We start from the raw sequence: 24,354 nt of genomic DNA on the forward strand, positions 1-24,354 counted from the left end.
CTTATTCAGTCAACTTGTGAAAATTAATTCACAAAAAAAAAAATCTCTTATGATTTTATTCGAGTAGATTTAGGTTATTACATCAACAAATTACAACATAATAATGTTCTTTTTTGGTGTAAAGACATGATAATGATTTAACATGATTGAATTATTTAGTAACAAAGCGGCAAGTTAGGAGGTGGAGGTAGTATATGCTGATCGAGTCCTCTTCCATTCTGGACTATGAAGACAACATTCATACCCCACGAGAGATGTCTATCGAAGTGACAGTGCATGAACCAAACCCCTACAACACACACAAATTACAACACACGACTGTTAATATCAATGAAGAAGCCACCAAGGTAACGCTGATCCTTTAACATATGCAAACCATCATATGTTATAATCAGAAAACCCTCATGAACATATGCAAACGAAATATTGGTCTAACCAAAGTTAATATACATAGATATAAACCTTTAAATTGTCACAATCAAAATTTATGTAATTTTTTAACTATATTATATATAGTCCAAAATCTTTTTTTTTTTGCTAAGCAAAACAGCTTTAAACAAAAAAATCTTTTTTTTAGTCCAAAATCTTGGACCTATGATTATATGAATTATGTAAGGTACGTACCAGGATTTTCAGCTATGAATCTGATAGCGACCCAACCGTTTCTTGGCACAGTCGCTGTGTTTCTGTACGGAGGATCTTCGAGGTTATAGTTCGACGGATCTTCAGTTACGTTATAGTTACCAAACCCGACACCAACCACGTAGAAGCTGAAACCATGGAGATGCATGGGATGATCGATTCCACCACCAACTAAACTCGTCCCTTGGAGAACAATCTCAATCGCTTCCCCGTACTTAATCATTTTCACCTCCGTTGCAAGTCTTGGAGTCTGCAAAAACAGCGGTGGATCCTCCGCGGTGAAGTTGAAAAGCAGCGGTGGAAACTCCGGAAACCGCGTTCCGTAAACGCCCTTAATGTGATAATAGTAAGCTTTTAGTATGTCTACGTGATTCGGTGTAACGAACGATATGTTGTTCATGCTCGCCGCTAGTCTCGACCCGTTTGGACCTTGACACGAGTCGTTGGGACACGGGAGAAGGTTTATTGAAACCGTTGAGATGATTCTACGTGAGATCTTGACGGGAACTTGTCCGGAGTATAAGCTTTTGATGTTGGTATAGAATCTGAACGCTGCTGCTGTGTCGTTGTAATAAGGAAGGTTTGGGTAATGTTTTGAAGACGATGACGTTGAAGAGGTGTAACGTAAGATCCCTATCGTTGTGGAGTTGTCGAAGTTGATGCCAGGGTTGCTATGGTAAGCTCTGGCCGCCATGTAGTAAGTGTGTTTTGGGTTTTGGTCGGCGTGTAATAACAAGTCTAGTGTTTGGCCTGGGGAGATGGTGATGTAAGTTGAGTTTAGAGGTTTGGTGTAGTGGCCATCGGCGGCAACGACGGTGAGACTGTGTTTTGCGATTGCAAAGAAGAGGATTAGGTTCATTGCGGAGTTTACCATCCGAATGCGGTAGGTTTTGCTTTTCTCTACCATGAGCTCGAATGTGTCTGTTTAGCATATAGATAATCAATTTCAATTTTAAGCAAATTGCACTTCTCAAATAATATAAACAATTAACAAAATAATACAGACACACAACTGTCTCGGTTTAATTAATATGTCTCACGGTTTTGTTATCAATCAGTCAGAGATTCATAGTTCCTAGTCCTAGCGAGTGGCAACCAACATAATGAAATACAGTGAATTATCTGATCAGATCCCAATTATTTAACCTATTACCTAACTGTAATATTTTTTATGCTTTCATATTTGAAAGGTAACTGTTATGCTTGCATGTAAATTTAATTAGCACCTTATATTTTGTTTTCATATTTAAACCATAGTCAGCATTCTTAATTAAATATGGACATTCGAGTGTCTCTAAAAGATTAATTATATATCTATATCTATACTATTAAAGTAGCATCCTATTTGAATTTTTACATAAACCTACCATTATATTATAAGGAAGTCGCAGGTTTCATTAAGGGTATTTCTGTTATTTTGTATCATTTTCAATTAATAGGTCTCTTAATTATATGCCCAAACTTTTTCTGTTCTTTTAATTTCACGGTTTTGGGTCATTTGAACCGATTTTAATATTTATCTAAGTTCACATTTTTCGTTAGGGCCATTTGGGCCAAGTTCTAATATTGATATTAACAAATATTTACACATAATTATTATTATTTATTTTTCTCAATATAAATAAAACTTTCTGAAAATATTTTAATATTGATAATGAAAAACTTAAAATTGTTAAAAGAATATAATATTAATTTATTCACAAGTTAAATCTGTAAAAAATTATATCTTTCAAAAATTCAGTACATAAAAGTGAAAATTGATTGAAAAATTTAAAATACCACTTCAAATTTTTGAAAAAAAACCAAGTTCAATTTTAAACATAAATACCCATTTATAAAATAAAAATAAAAATAAATGAAAATATTTTATTTCACAAACTTATTCAAAATTTATAAAAAAAAATAAACCTGCGCTTTTAAAGCGCGGATCAAAACCTAGTATTTGTTTAAATTAAAACACAATAACATATGATTATATTGGGAATAATTACTTAAAGTATATAATGTTTTAAGGTAACTAATTTTGGACAATCAATTTTTTTAGTGAAATATTTTTGATCAAACATTATGATTAACTAAATTAAATGAGTATGTTATTTTGAAGGAAAAAATGTTGACTTAAAACAAATGCTCATTTGAATCATTTAACTTATTTTCTTTCATAGTATATAATAACAATCTATTATTTCTCGTGACCCGTACATGTTTTTCTCAATTCTATATAATGTTTTTATCCCACAATCGTAACTAGAACCCAAAAATAATAATTAAGAAATTATACTTGTTAAGGAGAAAGGGAAAAGATTAAATAAAAGAAACCTGATTTGGAGCAAGGATACAAGAAACCAGGATGTCCATTGATGGTCAAAGCGTCGGACACATTAGGCTCATCTCCTGTCCTCCTGAACCGTTCCACTACTTCTCTTACATCCTTCTTCCACCACTCTCCTAAACATTTTTTTATAAAAGTTTACACATTTTGTTCAGTTAAGAAAAGTATATACTATATGCTTTGTTTTGTTTTGTACCAAAAATTAAAGGGATTTCGTGATCCGATTTTGGAAAAGGAAGGGATGTTGGGGGGCGAGGATACACAAAAATAAGACCGTGTACAGTAGCACGCGTCCAAGAGCTATGAGCATGCCACCAAACAGTCGTGTCTTCGATGGAAAATATGACTTCATAAATGAAATCAGACCCAGGTCGAATCGGGCATTGTGTGATGTATTCTGGTCCATCTGACCATGGGTTTCTCGGCTGCTCTACACCATGCCTGTGTTTATTCAACCACCGAGAAACCGTTATATGTTTGTAATAGGCACGGTCGGATTCGAGATTGAGAAAGCTATAAACATTTTAGATTAATTTTTAATAAATAATTTTTTGATAATTTAGGAGTCACTTAATATATGTATAATTCTTTACCATTTAAGGTCGAAGACTAATGTTTTGTTCGGCTTTGCCAAAAAAAAACGACTCTGGTAATAATTATCATTTACATAGAAAGGGGAAAAGGAAGGAGTGGTTTTAGATTTACCAATGCATGGTAATATTTTGACTAGCTCGGTTACGAACGTTAACGTAAATGGTGTCTCCTTTGTAAACCTTTAAAGTTTGTCCAGGAAACTGACCATTAACTGTCAAAATCTTCTTCGTGCTACACAGTTTCGTATATGGAACTTCCTTAACCTGCCAGTAATCAACTCTTAGTTTATGGTCAATCCAAGTTAGTTCACTCACGTCCTATTGATTGATCATTAAAAAAAAACTCACCGTGAATGTGTAGCGATGTGCAGTGCAACCATTGCAGAGGGAAATAGAGATTAGAAAGTAAATGAACAAGGGATGTGACATTTTGAGAGTGCTTTAATTTAGCAAATGACTTATTCGAACAAAGGTTAAGCAGAGAAGATAGAGGCTTGCGTGTGTATGTTATATACGCCTCCACGTCTTTCTCAAGTTAGTTAGTTTTGTATATAAGAACTATGGAACTACAAATTTACAATATTAGCCATGTTTTACCACCGATGTTCTGATGTTCGTTCATACACAAATCCTATCTTCATAACGTAAACTTTAATATTTCTATATACTCCATGACTATATATATAATATTATTTTTTTACCAAAACCATGACTATAGTCTAGCAATGTATTTCTGAAACAATTTGAGAAAGAATTTGATGAATATGAATTTTTTGGTCGACAATAACAATAAATGTATCATCTCTTTTGTCCAAATTTTGACTTATTACAAAAAAAAAAAAAAAAAAAAAATTGACTTATTATGGGTTTCACATTGTCAACAAATATGAATTACATCGCTTTGGTCAAACGAAACGTTCAATTTAACTAAAACAGCATAGTCGTTAAGGAGTGGAAATGTGGAATATATTTTTACATAATATAGAAGAAAAAAATGAATTTTCATTAATTTGGGTAGTAGTTAAAATTTATTACTATGTATTCCAGATCATTTGAGAACTTTAGGGTATTTTAAACATCTTAAGTATAATTGGTTAACCCATTTCCATACCGTTTGAATATAATGAGTTAACTAACTCAAAAATATATAATATTTCAACCGATATATATAGGTATGTGACGAAACAATTGAAACTTACAGGAATCGGGACAGAAAACTGAAAGTGATAGTATATCCTCTTAAGTTTTTTAAAAAGATAGTATATCCTCTTAAAAATTCCATTGCATTTATGCCAACATAAAAGTCAGAATCTATAACCCCCACGTTAAGAAACACTTAACCTTATATATTACATTTTGGTTGAAATAATGAATACTAACTAACAAACCCTAAAACTTTAATTTGTATCTATATATTATATGTTATTTGCCTTTATTATATTGTACAAAACTATTATTTGAGGGTATGGCATTTACACGAATATATTGTAACATAATTCATACATTCACACATAATTTATTTTGAAATACAAACATCAGTATACCTATTCTATTCTATTTACTAATTTATTGATTCTACGCCTCAATACACAAACCATTAACCCTTTTTATAAAGTTAAAATTAAAGAACAGAACTAATTATTATTTTAGTGTAAGTTCACATAAAAATATTTGAGTTGATATTAACAAAAAAACGTAAATGTGTGGTATATAAACAAATAATTACGTGACCATACCACTTATATTATTCTTAACGTTGGATTCCAGTCATTATAATTGAAAAAATAGGTGCTGTGTCCGCTCAAACGGGCTTAATCATTTTACAATTACTAATTAATTTTTGTTTTTTATTTTTATTTTTAACTTAATTATATTTTATTTATAAAGGATAGTATCAATATTAACCATTCTAACTATTAACGTTAGAACTTTGTTGCGAAAAATCACTTCGCAAATAATAGTATAGATTTAATAGAAAGAAAATTTATTTTTTGAACAACAGGTTTCGATCCCTATATTTTGTGCACCTATTAATTTCATGGTTTATGCAATTTAACAAGATTTTATGATTTTATCACACCAACTAATCGTGTATATTCCGTGATATATATTTCACTTAACATTTTGATATTTAGGCAATTTAAAAAGATTTAATTATACCAATAGTTTAGGAACTTCCAAAACAAATCATGAAACACTAAAATATGAATAATAAAAAATCGACATACATGAAATTTGTAAAAATATAGTTTATAATAAGTTCAAATTGTAAACATGACAAACTTCTAAAAATATATAAACACTACATAGTTAAGTTTATTGATTAGAAATATACCACTTTGCAAAACCTTTCTCAAAATCTATAACTATTTTAAAACATAAAATTTAGCACAATTATACACGTTTTAGAAAACATAAAATCTATGAGAAATATATTTTACAAATATTTGTATATTTAAAATAAAATTTTAAAAGGAAAATGATCCCGCGTTTTTAATTTCAAGTTTAAAAGGACAATAATATAGTGTTTAAAAGGACAAAAAAAAATTTAGACAACATGTGTAGCGATATATCCTTGGATATTTCTAATGTATCTTAACTACATAATCGAATCTTATTTGATATCTAACACAAACATGTTCGGAAATGAACAAGTTTGATTTCTAGTTAAACAACATTGAGTTTGATTAGGTGAAGCTTTCTTCCTTTATGGAAATCCAAAACCAAAAATATTTAGAAACTCGTGACCTTTTGTGTTGATTTACTTTCTTAATTCAGTGCATGGTTTGACGTTTGTTTACTTTATAGTTTAGCTTTCCTAAGCGTGTTTGATTAAATCTTGTATTCTTGTGACGTTTGTAATATCCGTGAGCTACCATTACACCAAAGCGAAGGAGATGTTTATTACCTTATACCAAAAGAATGTTATGAAGTTATCTTTGCGAATCTGTCCACGTTAATGTATACTAGATCATGACCCGCGCGTATGCGCGGATTTATCTTTTGATTCATATATTTTGTATACATGTTATATATTATTTAATATTTATAATATAAAAAGGTTAGAATGATCCGAAACCAAAAAAAATCGACCCGGACAAAAAAAATCAAATACCTACTTAAATCCAAATGTTGAGAACTCGAAGAACTCATACTTGAAATGAACAGATTTATACCCGACCGAGTGAGCTAAATTTCAAACCTAATATCTTTTGTTATATTTTTAATTCATTTTTTTGGTTTGGTGAGATTTATTATTTATTCGGAAGATTTTTGGCTAACTTAACAGTATATATTTGTATGTTTCTTTTTTTCTGAACAGGAAACAAAAAATTTGGATCTTGATTAAATTTATCTTATATAGCAAATTACTGCTATAAATATTTTTTTATAAAAACTAATTTGTAACAGTAATATCATTTTGTTATAAATTAGTATATCATGGTTTATAGGTTCAAAGTATAGAGTTAGTTGTCTTTATAGTATTGCTAATATTGATCGATGCAAGTTAATGAATACATATAATATATTGCATTATTAGTAATCTGTCGTATAGTATTATATGTTAGTAGATGTATTATTAATTATCTATCTTATAGTATAATATGCTAGTGGATGTATCTAGCTTATAGTAAAATATATGCAATATAAGGAAATATGCGTAGTGAGTATAATAATAAGGTAAGAAGTGAAAAACTATGGTAATAGTTGATATTAATTATTTATAAAAAGGCATGTCTAACAATAAGTAAATTAATATAACATTAATTACATAAGGTCCAACTTTAAAATCCACCTAGAAGAAGTTGTAATGTTTCTGTTTTAATAAGATAGATATGTACAACACTGAAACCGTGACTGGTAAAATGTCGATTTATAAATTATAATCCATTACCGACAGACTTGCATTCGTCAACTTCTGAAAAAAAAAACACTTTTCTTCTATACTTCAAAAATATACATAACATTTTTACATTAGTCAAAGCACTTTCACTTCATTCTGAGTCATTTTCGATTAGAATCCCTAGCTTTATTCTAAGTGGTTTCAGCTGTCATGCTGATCTTCTATCTCGGATTGTCTAGAACATAAAACATTTCATGTGCCAACTTGGATGTCCATCGAGAAATATGGTGTATATCTTCGACATTACACGCGGAGATGGATTCTCTTAATTTCAAGGAAAATTTCGATTGCTTTACACAAATTAGAAATGGTTTTCAAGTTTTCAGTTATATTTCGCGTAACTTAAATAACGTGTGTCGGTTCCCTTGCTAAATGGAATTGAATATGAAGCTAATTGTTTTTCCATATAAACCACAATCAGTCGATGTCAAAAAAATAAAAACCACAACCATCAGTAGTTACAGATCTTTTTAGACATTGACTGGAAAAGGTTCTTTTCACTCTCTTCAAATGGAAAAACTTCACAAAGACGTTACCATCGGTTCCACGGTCAGCCAATTCTCATCGTCCTCTGATCCTTCGTCCCGATGCTTTTAACAGAGCCCATAAATAAATCCCAGTTTGTTCTTCGCACGAAGGTCGGTTTTCAACTTCCTTACAAGTCAACACAACTTGTGCAATCACATGACATTCTTCACTAGCCCTCCCACCCCTTCATCTCCATAGCTTTGAATAAAAGACTTTTGCACATTAAGTTTCCTAATTGAGAAAAACTACGGTCCAAATCTGAGCCTGACATACTGACCACCAAGCCAGTCGTCAACAAACACTCCAGGCATATTATATATTTAAGTAATTAAATGTCACCAATATTGTTTAGTGAAACAAATATTAGATTAGATGAAAAACTATCTAGATGTGTTTTTTTGTATATAAAATAATAACAAATATTATAAATGCGTCACAAAGACCAAAGACTTGGACTCAAGAGGGGGAATACATGCGCTAGTGCCGGTAAGGAAACTAAACTCTAAAAGAAAACAGTAAAAAAAACTGCATAGCTTCAATCATGAACCTCTGGATTCAACTTCAGACAGGGGTAGTTCTGGATGTGATCGACGTCCTGCGTTTGACAATTTATCACAATCATTTCCTATGATAGTGGCTAATACGAGGCATTAATAAACTATGTATTGATTTAATGGTGCGACTTACCAAGCCTGCCTGCATTTAATCGCTTCTTCCCGAACTCTCCGTTTTGGATCATCAAGTGCCTTTGTTACTGCTTGTAATACCTTAAAAGCATAATTTCAAAGTCTCATGAAACTGAATTTTTTTTTCTCTCATACTAAAACCTGTGTTTTTAAGATCTTTCAACTAACCTCTCTTCTGAAAGGATAGATTCTTCCATGGGGCAATTCCAACAGGGTAGCAAGACACTGAATCGCCGTCTCCCTAACCACCTACACACCATTTTAACATTGGAAAATCTCCTTAGAAAATCCAAGAATCAATTCTATTGGAAGAAAAAGAAGATATAGAAAATGATTTGTTACCATTAGATGTGGGTATGATGTAAGCTTGACCAAGCACTCGATGATTCTGTGTGCATTATCACTGACTGATTGTTTACCTGCAAACAGAGAGCAACGGTGTTTCATATAATGCCAATAGCTCTTTCACATTCCCAGCATCTAATTTTTTCTTACCTTTAATATCAGTAAGCGTTCCAGATAAAACCAGTAATAGACTGAATAGAGTTTCTTTATCCACAGCGTCAACGCTCAAGACAGACAAGCCTTCCAGTATCACTGGGAGTAGCTGCACAGACAAAGGGTCTACTAAGAAACTGTTTATAAAGGTTGAAAAATACAGTCTATCTTTGGGGCTTTACCTTTTTGGTATTGTCCAATATGACCGTAACTGGAACATTGGATACAATATGCGCGAGAGCCACATGCAACATTGTTCTGAAACAATCACGAAACTAGTCAGCTTGCCACAATACACAGAAACAATGACCACAAATATGTTAGACGCTAGTTAACTGAAAGGTAATACAAACCTCCATCAAATAGAGATGTAACTATTATTAGATAGAGATTTGTCTACCTCGAGAGTGGAGTCTGGGAATTCACAATCAGCGACTCCAAAATGGGAACTGTTATAGAGAAGAACCGTTGCTTATAGAGTGGCCTTATAACTGCATGAAACTTTCTGTTCAGACACTCTCCCGAATCAGACATTAGTATGAGGAATGCGTCAGCTGCATGTTTCATGGCAGAAGGATGCAGAGCATTCCCGGAACCGCTGGTGGATTTTAAGCATTCCATTAGTACCAGAGCTATCTCATTAACTCTTCCATCACCCCTCATGAGTAAACCTTTCCCAATCCACGCAAGACCTGTGATAGCGCGGGTCTGAAGGTCCAGCGAACCATAGAAACCTAAACATATCTTTGACAAAAGTGTCTCACTTCCACATTTACTTTTACTAGAGTCATCTGAAGAAATATCGTTTCCAGATGCAAAACTCTCGTAGAATATTATATCACATGCTTCTTCCAAGGAACATGTTCCACCAGAACCCGTCCCCAGTTTGTTAACCATTGAACCCAAAGCTTGAGCTGCTGGGATATAACCCTTGAGCAAGGATACCATAAGCAGCTTTATAAGTGGTTTCACATCTGGAATGGATGCCTTGGGAGATGCACCTATGATAACTGATGCAAATAGCGAGAGTGTCAATTCATCCCTGGTGGACAGGTCACGTTGTAAACCCTCCAATGCAGCAAAGGTCAGAGGAATAGACTCCATAGCTGGAAGCGTGCTTGATGAGATCACATTGTAAGCTTTTTGGATTATACTATTCTGTGAGTCTACCAAAGCAACTCCCACAATTTGCCCCATTGTTTTCATTGCTGCCTCAACAAACTCCTGTTGTAGAAGAGCAATGCATTCATGAATTGAATCAAATCTACTCTGAAGAGAAACAATTGGTATAAAGTTCATCCGAGCACTTACCCTGCCATTGAAATCATAACTGAAAACAACAGAGGATTCAATTTGATTCCACATACTGATAGCAAAATGCACCAAGCTTTTCTCGAGACCATCAATCTCTGTCACACTATTTGAGGTCAAAACAAAATACCACAAGTCAAGATTGCTGTTAGCAAAGGGAGGGAACTAAGAATACATTATAAATTCATATTAAAATCAACAATCGACTAAGATGTATCATTAGGATAGTTGGCTTTTTATAAACAACTAAGAGTATAAATACACACCCTGAAAATCTAGTTTATCTACAAGATAAAAGAATTTCAAGAAAAGATTGGGTACCGTGGAAGCAATTTATTGGTCACACACTCCAGGAGATGAGAACAATTTTCGATCGACTTGAAGTTTCCATTGACCTGACAAGTGTTTTCCAAATACTAGTTAGATATAAGGAAGCTTTCAATCCGTTGCTTGTTGGAGATGGAAATAGAACTTCAGCTCAAATATAATCTAAGCTTTAGACTTACATAGAAATCAGAGAAACTGGAACAGAAAGCTTCTTCAAATCCTTCAACCATTTTCTCTACATACTTCGGCCTAGTAGAGCAAACTTCTGACGTTGCTTCTAATATCAATGGATACGGAAGACTGCATTGACTAGAGCGGACCAGCGAGACCAAATTTTCGACTACTATACCCATGTAGCTCAAAGCCTTTTCACTCTCATGATACTGATCAATAAATGAACCCGTGCAGACCAGCGCTTTCAATGCCAGTTCCCACTTCACTGTTTTGGCACTCTTGGCTGTGATGATTGATGTTAAGGTCGTCAAAATCTTCTCGAATTCAGATCTTGATATAGGAGAAGAGCCGCCCCGGAACATACCCATGGCCAGCAAACCCTTAACTGGATATTGATCAAGGAAAAAAATTAATAAACAGGTATAAAACAGTTAAGTATGACATCAGAGTCTAGAACACTAAGATGTAAAATATCTGTTAAGTAAGCACATGCATTCACCTCCAAGATATGCATCTGCACTACAATCATCATTAGAGCTTTGTAATGCAGAAGTGAATGCTCCAATCAGTGAAACTGAGAACCTGTTAACTATAGAGGACCAAGATTGCTGCGCGGATCCAGGCGTTGAAGAAGATTCCTTGGAACTTGGAATGAGATCTTTTGATGCTGTAAGAAGTTCAATGCAAAGATGAAGACCTCCATGGTAGAGTCTAGTAGAAACTGTCGAGTTTTCCTTGTGAACAAGATCACCAGTTGACGTTTCCTCTACAATCCCTAGAGTATTCATAAGGCGGAAGAAAAAGGTTTGAAAGATTATATTGCATGAGTCAACAGAAGCTCTGGCAGACACGGACAGTATCTGACTGACAACAAGAACCTCCAGTTTGCTCGTGTCAGGCATTTCTTCATAGCGCGAGTATCTAGAAATGGTATCAAAGACCATGTTGACACGTATATCATCAACAACTAAACCTAAAAACGAGATATCTTGCTTAACAAGCCTCTGAAGAAGATCAGCAGCTTCTCTGTGGATCTCATCCATTTCAAACCCTGGACTAGTGAGGAATTCTAGACCAAAGGACAAATCTCTCCCAGGAGAAGAGTAAAGTGCATCTTTTAAAGCGGACCAAAGGCCTTCATAGTGCTTCTTCATTCGGTTTACTCCATATTTCACAGCGCAATCTTTCAGACATTTCAAAGAATCAACCTAGACAGATTTCAATGGAACAAAAGTAACTATACTTGTCCAGCATCCAGAGTAGCAAATAATCTTTAGATGTATCAGAACAGAAAATCACAAGTTCAACAAACCTTTGCGACGGGTAGAGAAGATGAGAGCTTTTCAAGAAGTAATGGAATAGCATACGGTTCAAAAAAAGGCGTCGAGGAGATTGCTAGCTGCAAAATCGAATTGAAGTACATCAGTGAATTCAATATAATCATATGCATTGACAGCAAGAACTTATGCAAAACAACAAATATTGAGAAAAAATACTCACAGATAGTCCCCTTGAGAGGTCTTCTCTTGGAATACTAGCTTCATCACCTTTTGTCTAAAACCCAAAAAAGAAAACAAACAACAGTTTTAACGGAAGAAATAAATCCATCAAATAAATCACATCATAAAAAAAGATTAGGCTTTAAACTCACATGGGTATAATGAAGTGGGAAGTAGCAACTTATAAACTCAAAAAGATCAGATGCCTCGGAGGCAACTGGACCGGAGGGACTGGGAAACAATCGAGCCAAAAGCTCTACTACATGAAAAGCTACCATTAAGCATGGAGGATCTTTTTCTCCATCGATGGCTTCGCATGTAGCAAAAACAATCAAATTGCCCTAGGAAAATGATCGTTTGGTCAATAGGACTATGAGAAAAATGAATGTGAAAATATGTAATACATGCTCTCAGCTCGTCACAAGCTTTCATGTTCAGGCTAATCCTAGTTCTCCTAATTTGTCTACCCACCAGGCTGACGCAAATAGATAGAGCATTAACATACCAAATTGATCATAGCTTCAGGGTATTGCTCTACAAGGCACTCCCATAGTTCAAAACAGAGCTGCCGAAAACATTCGTAAGAAGATAATTCAATTAAAAAACATCCAATGTAGAACAACAGAACGCTACTAGTAATAGTTTTTTATACCTTGCGATCATGCAGTGCGAAAGACTGAACTTGAACATTCTGTGCCATTGACTTCGCCACAGCTTCTGCATCAGTAGCAGTGACCACACCAGCTACGCCTTTCCTCTTAATCAGAGCCAAGCAACCAGTAAGCGCACCCCGCAACGATCTCCCACTCTTCCTGGTACAAGACCAACATTACATTTATCAAAAAAAAAAAAAAAAACTGAACAAATACTGGATTTGGAACAAAGAAGCATATCAAATCACCAGCTTTGATGTAAAGAAAGCAATGAGACTGTGGACAACTGCATTGTCCAAAGGCTTTGACTTTAGATGGTTCAGGATCTCTGCAAGCAGGAGAATACCTTACAAAAGAACAAAAGGCTTTGCGGTATTAAGTTTCAGTTACATTTAAAAACAAAATTGAAAAGAGAATAGAAAAGTACCTCGTGCTCGGACAACATCATCAGTGGTGGTCAAATACATGTCCATCTCCACCACCTAAACTTTCAGACAAAGATACAGAATTTAATAACACAACAGAGAGGAGAATTACAGAAGATGATAAAAAAGAGTGTTTTTTTTATTACCAATTGGTTTAAAGACAAGACACCCTTCTCCAAGGAAGCAGCAATCGCTTTCAAACTCTCAGCCTACAAAAAAAGAAAAAAAAAATCAAAACCTAAAGTTAAATCGATTTTCCACCAATTTTAATACAGACAGTAAGGAGAGTGTAAGTAAAGTAAGTACATGGTGAGTAGGAGAACGAGAGACGTCAACGTAAGTTTCGAGATGCTCAGTGAGATTATTCAGTGATCCCATCTTTTCTATAAAACCGAGTTAATCAAAGACTGGCCTCGATGTTGTTGAACCTAGGGAGACGAAATCGGAACTAAGTCACGACGGCGATGGCTGCACAATAGACGAGCTGCGGTGACGAGAGTGAGAGAGAGAGAGAGTCCGTGTGCGGCGGCGAGGTCGGTCGGTCTCTAACGCTCGAGAATGAAGGAAGAAGAAAATAAATTATTACTAAGTTTTTGTGTGGGTTTACGCCAAGTCCTTTATATTTCAATCCGGTTTGACACGTGGCCTGTCAAATTACTGTTCTTTTTTTCTGTCAACTATTTTCTAGTCTAGGCTATTTAACTCTGAAGTGAATTTGATGATTTTACTTATTTATCAGATTCTCAATAATCTTAGTTATTATATAATTTTGTTTATTTATCATATTTTTTTAATTAAGTTATTATTTTGAATAATATTTTTAATATAATTTAAGTTTTTAATTTTAATATTTACTTGTCATTACAACTTTTCATTTTATTTATATGACAGCCTAGGAATTAGTTGAGAAGGTAGAAAAAATATAACAATTAAATTATTGTGTTTATTTAGGTAGATATATATTGATAATTAGTATCTAAATTGTATTTAAAGGATAATCACTATGATTTTTTTTGAACAACTTAGGGGGGTGTATTCAACCGAGAGTTTTAGGTGATTTGTATTAAAATGACAAATCTACTGTTATTCAAACATGAATTTTAAAAACTCATTTAAAATCCACTGTTATTAAACTTGACATTTCGCAAAATACTCTGAAATCCACTGTTATTGAAAATATTTTAAGTTGTGGAGTTTTAAAGTTTTGAGGTGATTTTAGGGTGTTTGGGTGGAGTTTCTTAGTTAAAAAAAATTAAAATTTAAATCCCATGGTTTTAGGTGATATTCTAGAGTAGTTTAACAAAAATCACTTAAATCTCTGCAACTTATTAAAATCATCCAAAACTCTATTAAAAATCAAATCACATCAAATGTTAAATTGAATACACCCCCCTTAGTGTGCAGTACATTGCTTTCCAAAGTCTATGTTACTTCCGTTAAACTAATAAGTAGAGACCAACTCTTAGGGGGGTGTATTCAATCATGGATTTTAAAGTGTTTTGATTTTATTTTAAAATCTCCTGTTATTCAACTAATGATTTCTAATTTTATTTTCAAATCATGTGTTATTGAATATGACATTTATCTAAAGTCACTAAAAATCACTTGTAATCCACTGTTTTTCAATTAATAGTTTACAAAAACTAAATCAAATCCACTGTTATTGAAAGATAAACAATTTTAAAAGAAAAAACTATGAAAAGGATTTGAAGCAAACTTTTTTCATTATTCCCAGTCAAAACTATCGTAACTCAAATCCCACCTTTGTGCCTGTTATTTGGAGAGACCCAAAATCAATATTAAAATAGCCAAAGCAAAAGACAATCTATGAAGCTCTCTCCAATCCCAACTTATGCAGTGTTCATCGATTCCTTATCAGGACCCCACCCCCACCCCCTGGCTTCAGATTATGGGAAAATAAATGGTGGCCAGGGTTCAACTTGATTTGGTGTCCAACACATCGTTGTGCTGCCTAATTCTGTCTAAGATAGAGCTAGTGTAAGATTCCTTATCGAGTAATGTTTATGTACTTTGTTATTGTGCCATATCTACGGGCTCTCACTCGTTGTATTATGAGAAGATACGGTGATTCTGATCTTGTTAACATACAAAAGGTTTAAGATCACTCTTTTCATGTCTCTGCTATTTTGACGGCACTAACAAAAAGGTTAAAGGAGTTTGTGGTGGGGAAGTGTTGATGGCAGATCTCTGTGTTGATGGCAAGTCTCTGTGCTGTATTGTTGGAAGTTTTTTCTAATTAGGTGAAAGTGTACATATATGGAATCACTGTTTCTCTGTTTCTTTTTGCAGGATATCTAACAAACTTATTTGTATGTACTCTGGACAAGGTTGAATGTTAGAGACTATAAAGAAGCAAAAAAGAGAAAAGCTTTATGGCTCATCAGAGAGGCTCTCAAAAACCGGCACCGCTTATCTCACTCGTTTTTTAACCTACAACCCCTCCAAGTCTTCTCACCCTAGCCTCATCTTTATAAGTAGCACTGATCAGAGAGATAGAGAGATATAGAAATATATAAATAAGGGAGCTTTTGTGTTCTTGTGGGTATGTCTCAGATTCAGTTGCTGTCTGAAGGGTAAAGCTTTTTGAGTACTCCAAGGTTTACATCACAGGAAACAGAGCATAATAAAAAAGTGGTATTCGAGTATAGAAGTGGTGTTTAGCTTGAGAAAGTATTCTTCTATGAGACTACTTGCTCCAAATATACAAGCTAAAGTAGTAGATTACAGCTTTGGTTCTGTCCTTGCAAATATAGCAGCAACCATGTGGACAAATGCTATGCATATGGGATCTTGACAGCAACAGTTTACGTTGCTTTTAGAAGTTCTCTTTGCCACTCCATTTTTAAATTTATCTTTCATGTTTTCGTTTATGAATTTGGTTTTTTGATAAACAATTTTGATCTATTATATTTGCTTTTAGTAAGCTCTTGAGCTTTCTTGAATATAGTTAATAGTATGCTGTTCAAACCCGTTGCAGCGAGTGAATTGGAAGTAGTAGAAGACTACTTCACGTTATAAAATAATTGAACTTTAAAAACTACTCTGAAATTTAAGATCAAATGATCTCAACTACTCTGAAACTTAAGAAAAAATCTCACCCAAATCTTTTTTCCTTTTTTAAAATCCCATCCATATAAATGAGATTTAGTCCAAATCTCTTCAAACTCCAATTTTTTTTTTCAAATCTGCCCAAAGTTTTAAAATCCACAATTCAATACACCCCCCTTATATTACAATTACATTTTCTATATAGCGTAAATAGTTGTAAATTGTATTATTGGTATAGTTATATTTGATTATGTTTAAACAGTAAATAAAAACATATTATATCTGATTAAGTTTAAACCTTAAATGCACACATATCTAAAGTACATCTAATATATCCTCTGTGAAAATTTTATATTTATAAAAAGTATTACTTTTATTATTTTATTTAGGAATCAGGGGTGTGTATAATGGTTTCGATTAAGAATCATAAAATCATTAGTTAAAATAAATATTTTATTGATATCCAGTTGTAAATTAATATCATCAAATTTGACTACAAATAAAGTGTATTTTAGAGTATACAAAAATAATTCATACATATATTGTGTTGTTATCGTAAAGAATATTGTTTCAGTCATAGTTAAAATAAAATTATGTTTAGATTTAACTTTTTATTATTATTAATTATCAAAATCAAATTCACTTTTTATACATTCCAAATTATTAAAATCAACATTATAATATTACTATTTTTCAATAAATAGTTGAAATATTTAAATAATCATTTTTGTACAGTTAAGTTTACTATCGGTAAAAAGGATAAAAGTTGTTATTTGAATATTTTTGGTTTTAACACCAGAAGTTTATTTATCATTTTAGTTGAGATGAAGGTAATTTCATGTTGTTTTGTGTTTTCTGATGAATTTTAATAAAAGTAATGTCACATGTTGTGAAAAGTTGGTTTGTTTTTTTTTCTCCAAAAAACGAAATTAAAGATATTGTATATGATGAATAAAAACATAATGAATATAATAAGTGTATAAAGATATTTTCCAAAAAAATTATATTACTTTGTGTTTCTATTTTTTCGACATTCAATTAAAATTGTATTTTGATAAATAACTTTTTCATGTATAAGTAATTTGATGTTCAATATAATTTTTTAAGGACATAAATAAAAATTATTATGTTGATCTTTAAACTAATATTTATGTATTAATAAATATTCGTAAAATAATTATTTCTGCATGTATGGAGAAGGCACCTAGTTTGTTATTCTTTGAACTCATAGAAACAAATGTCTATTGAATTACAAAAGTTTTTACAAGTATCGACAATCACACATAGATAAGTTGAGTTTATGAATAATCTGCACACTTTTTTATTTTTTGGAAATTATCATCTATTTAAGCAAAAAAAAAAAATATCATCCATGTTATTCTCTTATATTTGGTATTTGTTACAGTTTTCATATATATATAATATATATATATATATATAATATATATATATATATATATATATATATATATATTGTTGCAGAAACGGCTACTTAGTACATGGTTTTGGCTTACATCTATCTTATTAAAACAGAAACATTTTGTTGGACCTAACATTTATTTTTGTAAGTTTTTAAATTAAATACACCTTTATACTTTATGGTTAAACATACATTAAATCACTAATGTTCATTTCTTTATACTACTATCCATGTTTCCAAACATCTATCTTATTAAAACAGAAACATTCTGTTGGACCTAACATTTATTTTGTAAGTTTTTAATTAAATACACATTTATACTTTATAGTTAAACATACATTAAATCACTAATGTTCCTTTCTTTATACTACTAGCCATGTTTCCAAACAATATACTTATTTCTTTATACTACTATCAATGTTTCCAAACAATATTTTTTATACTACTATCAATGTTTCCAAATAATACAATAATTAATCTTAGTTATTTTTATCTATATCATTTTCTCTTTAATTTTGTAAGAAACGTTATAATTTCATAAATTGCAAAATAGTGAACTTTAAAATTTCGATTATAAGATTACAAATTATGAAACTATTACAATTTAAATCCAATTAGATTACATATCGGTCATCCATCAGTTCAATCGGTTAGTCTCGGGTTTTAGTGATTTTTTAATATGAATATTTTAAACATAAATTGAATTGTCAGATCTCCGGATTAACCGGTATAATCACAATCGGGTTGAATTTAAAAATACTGATTTAAATACAAAAATATTTTAAATACACACTCTTTAAAAATTACCAAAATATTTGTTAAATTATTAGTAAAATTTTTCATCGTAAAATATTCCGCGCTTCAAAAGCGCGGGTCAAAATCTAGTAGACTTGTAGATTAAGACAAGGTAAACATCTTTTCTTGACAAATCTTATGTAACATTTTCATGGGGTGAAAATTCTTCACCCACTTTTCGCTAACTAAGTGGAGTATTCTGATTCTGTAAATTTTAGCTTTCACGGCCTAGTTAGAGAATATTGTCCTAGACTAAGAATCAGGTTTTAACTGTAGTCAGTCATGTTTTCTTACTCGTCGGACTAGAAAATCAAATCACTGGTCATTATACTCTCATGTTGCAGGTCTAAAACTCCGTACATTTCCTTAGGTCGAAGAAGTTCAAACTACTTTGAACTAAACTCTATTTGTAGAGCAAATCCTTCCAATAGAAACAAGTATAGAAATTCCAGTTAAGAACAATCATGTGCAAATGTAACTTTCATGCATACTGGGTATATAATAAGAAGGTACAAAATTACCAGACCATCATAGCTTCTTTCTTCTCATTTGCTATGTTGATATTGGAGTAGATCCGTTTTCAGTAGAAGAAAAGGAGAAAAACAAATAAAAGGAATTCATTAACGAAAAGGAGAAAACAAACAAAAAGGAAATCATGAAGGAAAGACAAATAAGAAGAATGGAAATCAGTAGATTAAGAAATATAAATTTATTATTGTTTGAGATCACAACTATATAAATAGAGAACCAAGCTTAAGATTATTGTATTCAGAACAAAAATCATAAAGAAAAAAAGATCAAAGAAATAAGTTTTAATAATAGAAGTGCAAACCCTATTCAAAACTCCAACAGTTGATTGCAGTGAAATCTTAGTTTCTCATTGCTATATTAGAATTTGTTTTTTCACAGGAATGATGCATTTTATGCAATCAATAAAGCTACCAAAATGCAAAATTTTAGGGGCCAAAACGGCAAAAGAAAACAGATTTTTTTTTACAAAGATTCAAAGGAAATAACATACACTAGGGTGTACATTTTAGTATTGCGTACGGGTATATATTATATACACTCCGAGCTTCTAGTGGCCTGGTGCCTTCGTCAGTGGGCTGCTACATGCTTTAGGACACTGTTTCCCCACCAACTTCGGGGATATGTTACAGCACTGGAACGTTGCTGGACCGTCTTTACCAGTATATTTAATATCAATGTCGCCGATCTCCACGTTCTTACACGGAAATGCCTTGCTGCACAATAGCTTAACTGCGTCTTTGTTCCCTGAGGTTCCTCTGATATTCTTGAACTTTATGTCGACCAGCTTGATAGTTGATGGTTTCTACAGACAAAACAATTGAAAAATATTAATCATTGGACTATATATATGCTCGTTTAGATTTTATTGAAAAGTACTATTTTGTACTCACATTCTTGTTGCACCGGTTCCATGGGCAGTACTCTTGGTCGATGAGGATAGGGTTGCTAACGTTGTGGAGCATAATATTCTCGAAACTGATACCAGAGGCGGTCGTGGAGCAAGCTGCAGAGGGCCATGTCTTGATTCTTACACCGTTATCAGTATTTCTGAGGTGCAGTTCACGACCCTGATGCCAGTGACGTCTTCCTCGTGCCCGTATAATCCAAGGCTTCCAATACTGATCCCGTGTCCCGGACCGCATGAGACTCCTTCGACAAGAAGGTTTTTCATCCCGTCCCCGACAGAGATGCAGTCGTCTCCCGTTTTGATGTTGGTGTTGATGATCTTGATTCCGTCACTCCTTCCCACGTGGATTCCATCGGTGTTGGGACTCTCATCAGGGGCTATGATCCTGACGTCTTCGAATGTCAAGTTCTTTGCCCCGATCACGTTGATGTGGAAGTTCTTTGCGTCTAACGAGGTTATGTCTCTTACCTTACCGTCAGTTATGTAATCAAACCTTATGCTCTGTTCACCAATGAGAAAATATCAAACAAATTAACAATTCTATTTACTATTTAGTTGAGCTATTATAGATAAATAGATAGACAACATACGATAGGGAGTCTTTTGCACTGAGTTAATGACGTCTTGTGACAATTATTAGCCCTCCATGAAGCGTTACCTTCACCATCAAAGATACCACCTCCGTTCAATCTGAAGTTAGTAATCCTGCGGAAAGCGATCCAATAGTCCTTCCCATTCACGTTCCCATCAGCTCTCACAGTGCCTTGAAGAACAATTATTATAGGGGCTTTGCATGGACCCATCATCTCTATTTCCCCAAGCCTGAATTCACCTTTTGGGATCAAAACGGTGCTCCTGTCCACGCACGCACATGCCTCCTTGAATAGTTTCGACAATTCCTGCATCCCAAAGATCTTAAGATTGCTTGGAGAACAAGAAAACTAATAGGTTAATGGGAAGATTAATAAAGGATTAGAAACTTACGCCGGTGATATCAGAACCTGGGCGAGCAGTGATTCTGAATTCTCTAGCATTTGCTGATAAAACCAGCAAACAAAAGACAAAGAATGTGGATACTCCAAAATGTACACCCATTATTGGGATTGATTCTAGTCACCAGTGATATAAGATTTTTTTATGTTTTATTTTCTTTCCTAAACCACTAGGTTTTATTTTTTTTTTTGTGTTTGAAATTTTATTTTTCTTATTGATGTTTGTTCCTTGGTTTAGCTGTCATTATATAGTCCCTGAGAGGAGAGAGATTTGAACGTTGAGTTTGTTATCCACCGTTCCTTTCAGCTCTTCTTACCGATATTTTGGGAAACTTTTTAGTAGGAGTTTTGACATAGACAAACACTAATAATACCATTGCTTTCCGAAATAGATACTTTACTTTTTAGAAAACTATGACTTTTTCCTCTGGTCATGTTAAAAATAAGTACGTAATTTGCGTGATGTGTATTATTACCATGTCTTAATTTTGGGTTTGAGTAAAATCATATAGTAAATAAATTGTTAGTGATGTGTCCACACAAAATGCTTGAACTAGTATATTTCAAGACATGTTCTATCATGCAATGGTTTCTAGAAGTAGACATGAGATTCTTCTAACGTTTCGAAGATTCAAATGAACAACTGAAACTGCATACAAGTAGACACACTTTGATTACGGTTACAATATATAGACTCTTCTCCGTGTCATTTCCATGCACAGGAGGCGACCAAATCTCGTTGCATCCAACCAAGATACAAAGCTCCATCTCGTTCTTCCAGCCTATACTTGTCCGAATAGTTCCTGAGTAGACTTCTAATAGTGGAGTTCACAAGGGGACTCAACGGATAAGGAGTGAAACCGGCCATCCCAAACCGTGACCTCCATTTCCCTAGGAGCTCGTGCCGCTCCACCCGATCAGCTCCTTCACATGCGATGATGTTCACTACATCTCTTGCTAGACAATGTTGCTCCACGTTAATCCTCTGTTTGTGATTCCTTGGGAGAGTCACATCAATAGACTCGAACATGGCGTCATAGTAATCCATTGTCTCCTTGAACCTCGGGAAGAAAGCGGCCGTGTTTGTGTTTGATTCTTGCTCCACCAGGGTTACCACTTTGGGAGATAAACTCTTCACCATTCTCAGTAACCGGTCGCTGCACAAAAATACACTCAGTCAAGGAAAAGTAAACCCACCAGAATCATCCTGTTTAAAACAACGTCCCACATCGGAAATTGAAATAAATCCTATATAATATATAAGGAAACTGGCCAATTTATCGGAAGTCCATCTAGCTTAACATACTTTATGGTTCTAACAAATTTCAAGAAAGAAAATGTACCGGTGATTCTCAGTGCTCACGCTCTCATCAGGCATATGATGAAGCACAAAGGCAAAGTTGACGGCTAGAGCTTCCCCTGGTCGGACACCGAGGTTCTTAGGTGTAACCTCGGACACTGACACCGACACCGAGTTGAACTCAAACGGAACCTTAAACTGCTTAGCAAGCTTGGCGAGTCTGTTCCCTACAATGCTCAAGCCACCTCCACGAGCATAAGCTGAAGTGGTATCATCAATACCCGTTATCCGTATCCGAGGAGGCCCCCCAGGCCTAGCTGCAAAAGCCTGGATAAGAGTGACCCATTGGCTCCCTTGACCTATTTGGAAATCGATAATATGAACTCTGTTTTCTTCCTTCATGGCTTCAGCAATGGCACCATTTGCTGACATGTATCCGAACTTGAAGTAAGGACAAACCTCATAGAGTATGTGCATGTAAGAGAGCAGCTCGGTGCTTGCGGGTTCAGGGCACTGGTTAAGTGATTTGTATATAGAACTACCCGATGAAGATAGTTGAGCCACTAGGCCTTCTAGTAGGTAAGCTCCCAAACGTTCAATAGGCTCACCAGAAACCGATACCATCAGACGCAGCTTCTCCATCATCGAACGTGCCATCATAAGATCGTTTTCAGACATAGCTTTTGCACATGAAACAAGATCAGCTCTTAGGTCACGTCTAGAGACGGCCTCTAGAGTCGATCTCCAGCTATTAGTCTCTTGAGACAACGTGGAATCAAAGGAGTCGTTGTAATCGAGGACCAAGTCCAAGGAGTCAGGCCCCATCATCACCGTTTCAAGTTTCTTTTATCTTATCATTAAATCATCCGTCACACAAGAGCCAGACGTATCTTCATATGCAGAGTTTTTATGTGATACTAAACCGTAGCGTTTGAGAGAACATCGTAACTAGGAGAGTCAGGTGATGATGACTCTGGCGTGCAGTACCGTTTACGTGAGTTGTGAACCGGTACGTACCTACTACGCTTACCAGCAGAGTTGGCAGGCAAAGAGTAATCCTCAATCTCTTGTATTGGATGCTTGTACATTTCTTGTCACGTGTATGATTTTACACCTTAAATGATCTGCACAACCACAAGTACAAAAAAGAAAAAAATTAAAATATGACTCATCTAAAACTATCAAAGAAAAGCTCACGCCCATGTCAAGACTTAACATATAGTTTTTGCAACTCAGATCCACCTGATCCCTCTATTTACAAGGAACCCTAATAAGTGAAAACATGTAATTTAATTCTATGCATCAAATCTACTAACAGTTCTGCAGCTACTCATAAAAACAGAGATCAAGAACTCAACAGAGAAGCAAATACTATACCTTCACATTTAATCAAGATTTTTCCGACAGGATCAAGAAAGAGAGAGAGGGTTTAGAATCTTATGTGTGACGACTATAGTTCAATAAGGATCATATAACAGTTAGAAAAAAACAGAGGAATTAAAAATCAAACAGAACTGCTCGTGTGAAGAAAGATCTAATCTTGGTTAGTGCCCACCTGACTTTTTCTGAGATGAAAAACCTTAAAAAATAGTGAATCTTGAGAAGTACCATGTGAACCAGAGGCATGAGCAAGATGAAAGATAAAGTTGTCGGAGACAAGGCACATGGGAATGACTTTAAAACACAAGTCACTCTTCTTATCATAGAGAGAGAAAGAAAGTAGAATCTCAATCAGGCGTGTTATTTACGATTATAACACTCAAACATG

General features: G+C 33.9%; 3 protein-coding genes and 1 pseudogene across 3 annotated transcripts; all 4 read right to left on the reverse strand.

Moving 5' to 3' along the window:
- Positions 1-126: 126 nt before the first annotated feature.
- Positions 127-4,031, reverse strand: LOC108807922 (laccase-15). The gene is made up of 6 exons (XM_018580144.2): positions 3,916-4,031; positions 3,680-3,831; positions 3,171-3,415; positions 2,962-3,090; positions 625-1,563; positions 127-289 (listed from the first exon to the last, which is right to left on the reverse strand). The coding sequence occupies exons 1-6, from the start codon at positions 3,994-3,996 to the stop codon at positions 156-158; spliced, it is 1,680 nt and encodes a 559-aa protein (XP_018435646.1). The 5' UTR covers positions 3,997-4,031; the 3' UTR covers positions 127-155.
- Positions 4,032-8,682: 4,651 nt separating this feature from the next.
- On the reverse strand, positions 8,683-14,159 carry LOC108835625 (MMS19 nucleotide excision repair protein homolog). The gene is made up of 19 exons (XM_057003036.1): positions 13,879-14,159; positions 13,719-13,781; positions 13,575-13,629; positions 13,389-13,493; positions 13,147-13,298; positions 13,000-13,059; positions 12,647-12,835; positions 12,496-12,549; positions 12,308-12,394; positions 11,495-12,203; positions 11,001-11,380; positions 10,816-10,889; positions 10,495-10,600; positions 9,584-10,407; positions 9,366-9,441; positions 9,181-9,292; positions 9,028-9,104; positions 8,854-8,934; positions 8,683-8,766 (listed from the first exon to the last, which is right to left on the reverse strand). Exons 1-19 carry the CDS (start codon positions 13,948-13,950, stop codon positions 8,683-8,685), a joined length of 3,360 nt encoding a protein of 1,119 aa, XP_056859016.1. The 5' UTR covers positions 13,951-14,159.
- Positions 14,160-19,829: 5,670 nt separating this feature from the next.
- On the reverse strand, positions 19,830-21,773 carry LOC130508002 (polygalacturonase-like; annotated as a pseudogene).
- A 58-nt stretch (positions 21,774-21,831) lies between these two features.
- On the reverse strand, positions 21,832-24,354 carry LOC130508000 (scarecrow-like transcription factor PAT1). The gene is made up of 3 exons (XM_057003037.1): positions 24,142-24,354; positions 22,630-23,710; positions 21,832-22,443 (listed from the first exon to the last, which is right to left on the reverse strand). Exons 2-3 carry the CDS (start codon positions 23,412-23,414, stop codon positions 21,993-21,995), a joined length of 1,236 nt encoding a protein of 411 aa, XP_056859017.1. The 5' UTR covers positions 23,415-23,710; positions 24,142-24,354; the 3' UTR covers positions 21,832-21,992.

The sequence above is a fragment of the Raphanus sativus genome, chromosome 2 (genome assembly GCF_000801105.2).
Source record: "Raphanus sativus cultivar WK10039 chromosome 2, ASM80110v3, whole genome shotgun sequence".
In the NCBI taxonomy this organism is placed as follows: Eukaryota; Viridiplantae; Streptophyta; class Magnoliopsida; order Brassicales; family Brassicaceae; genus Raphanus; species Raphanus sativus.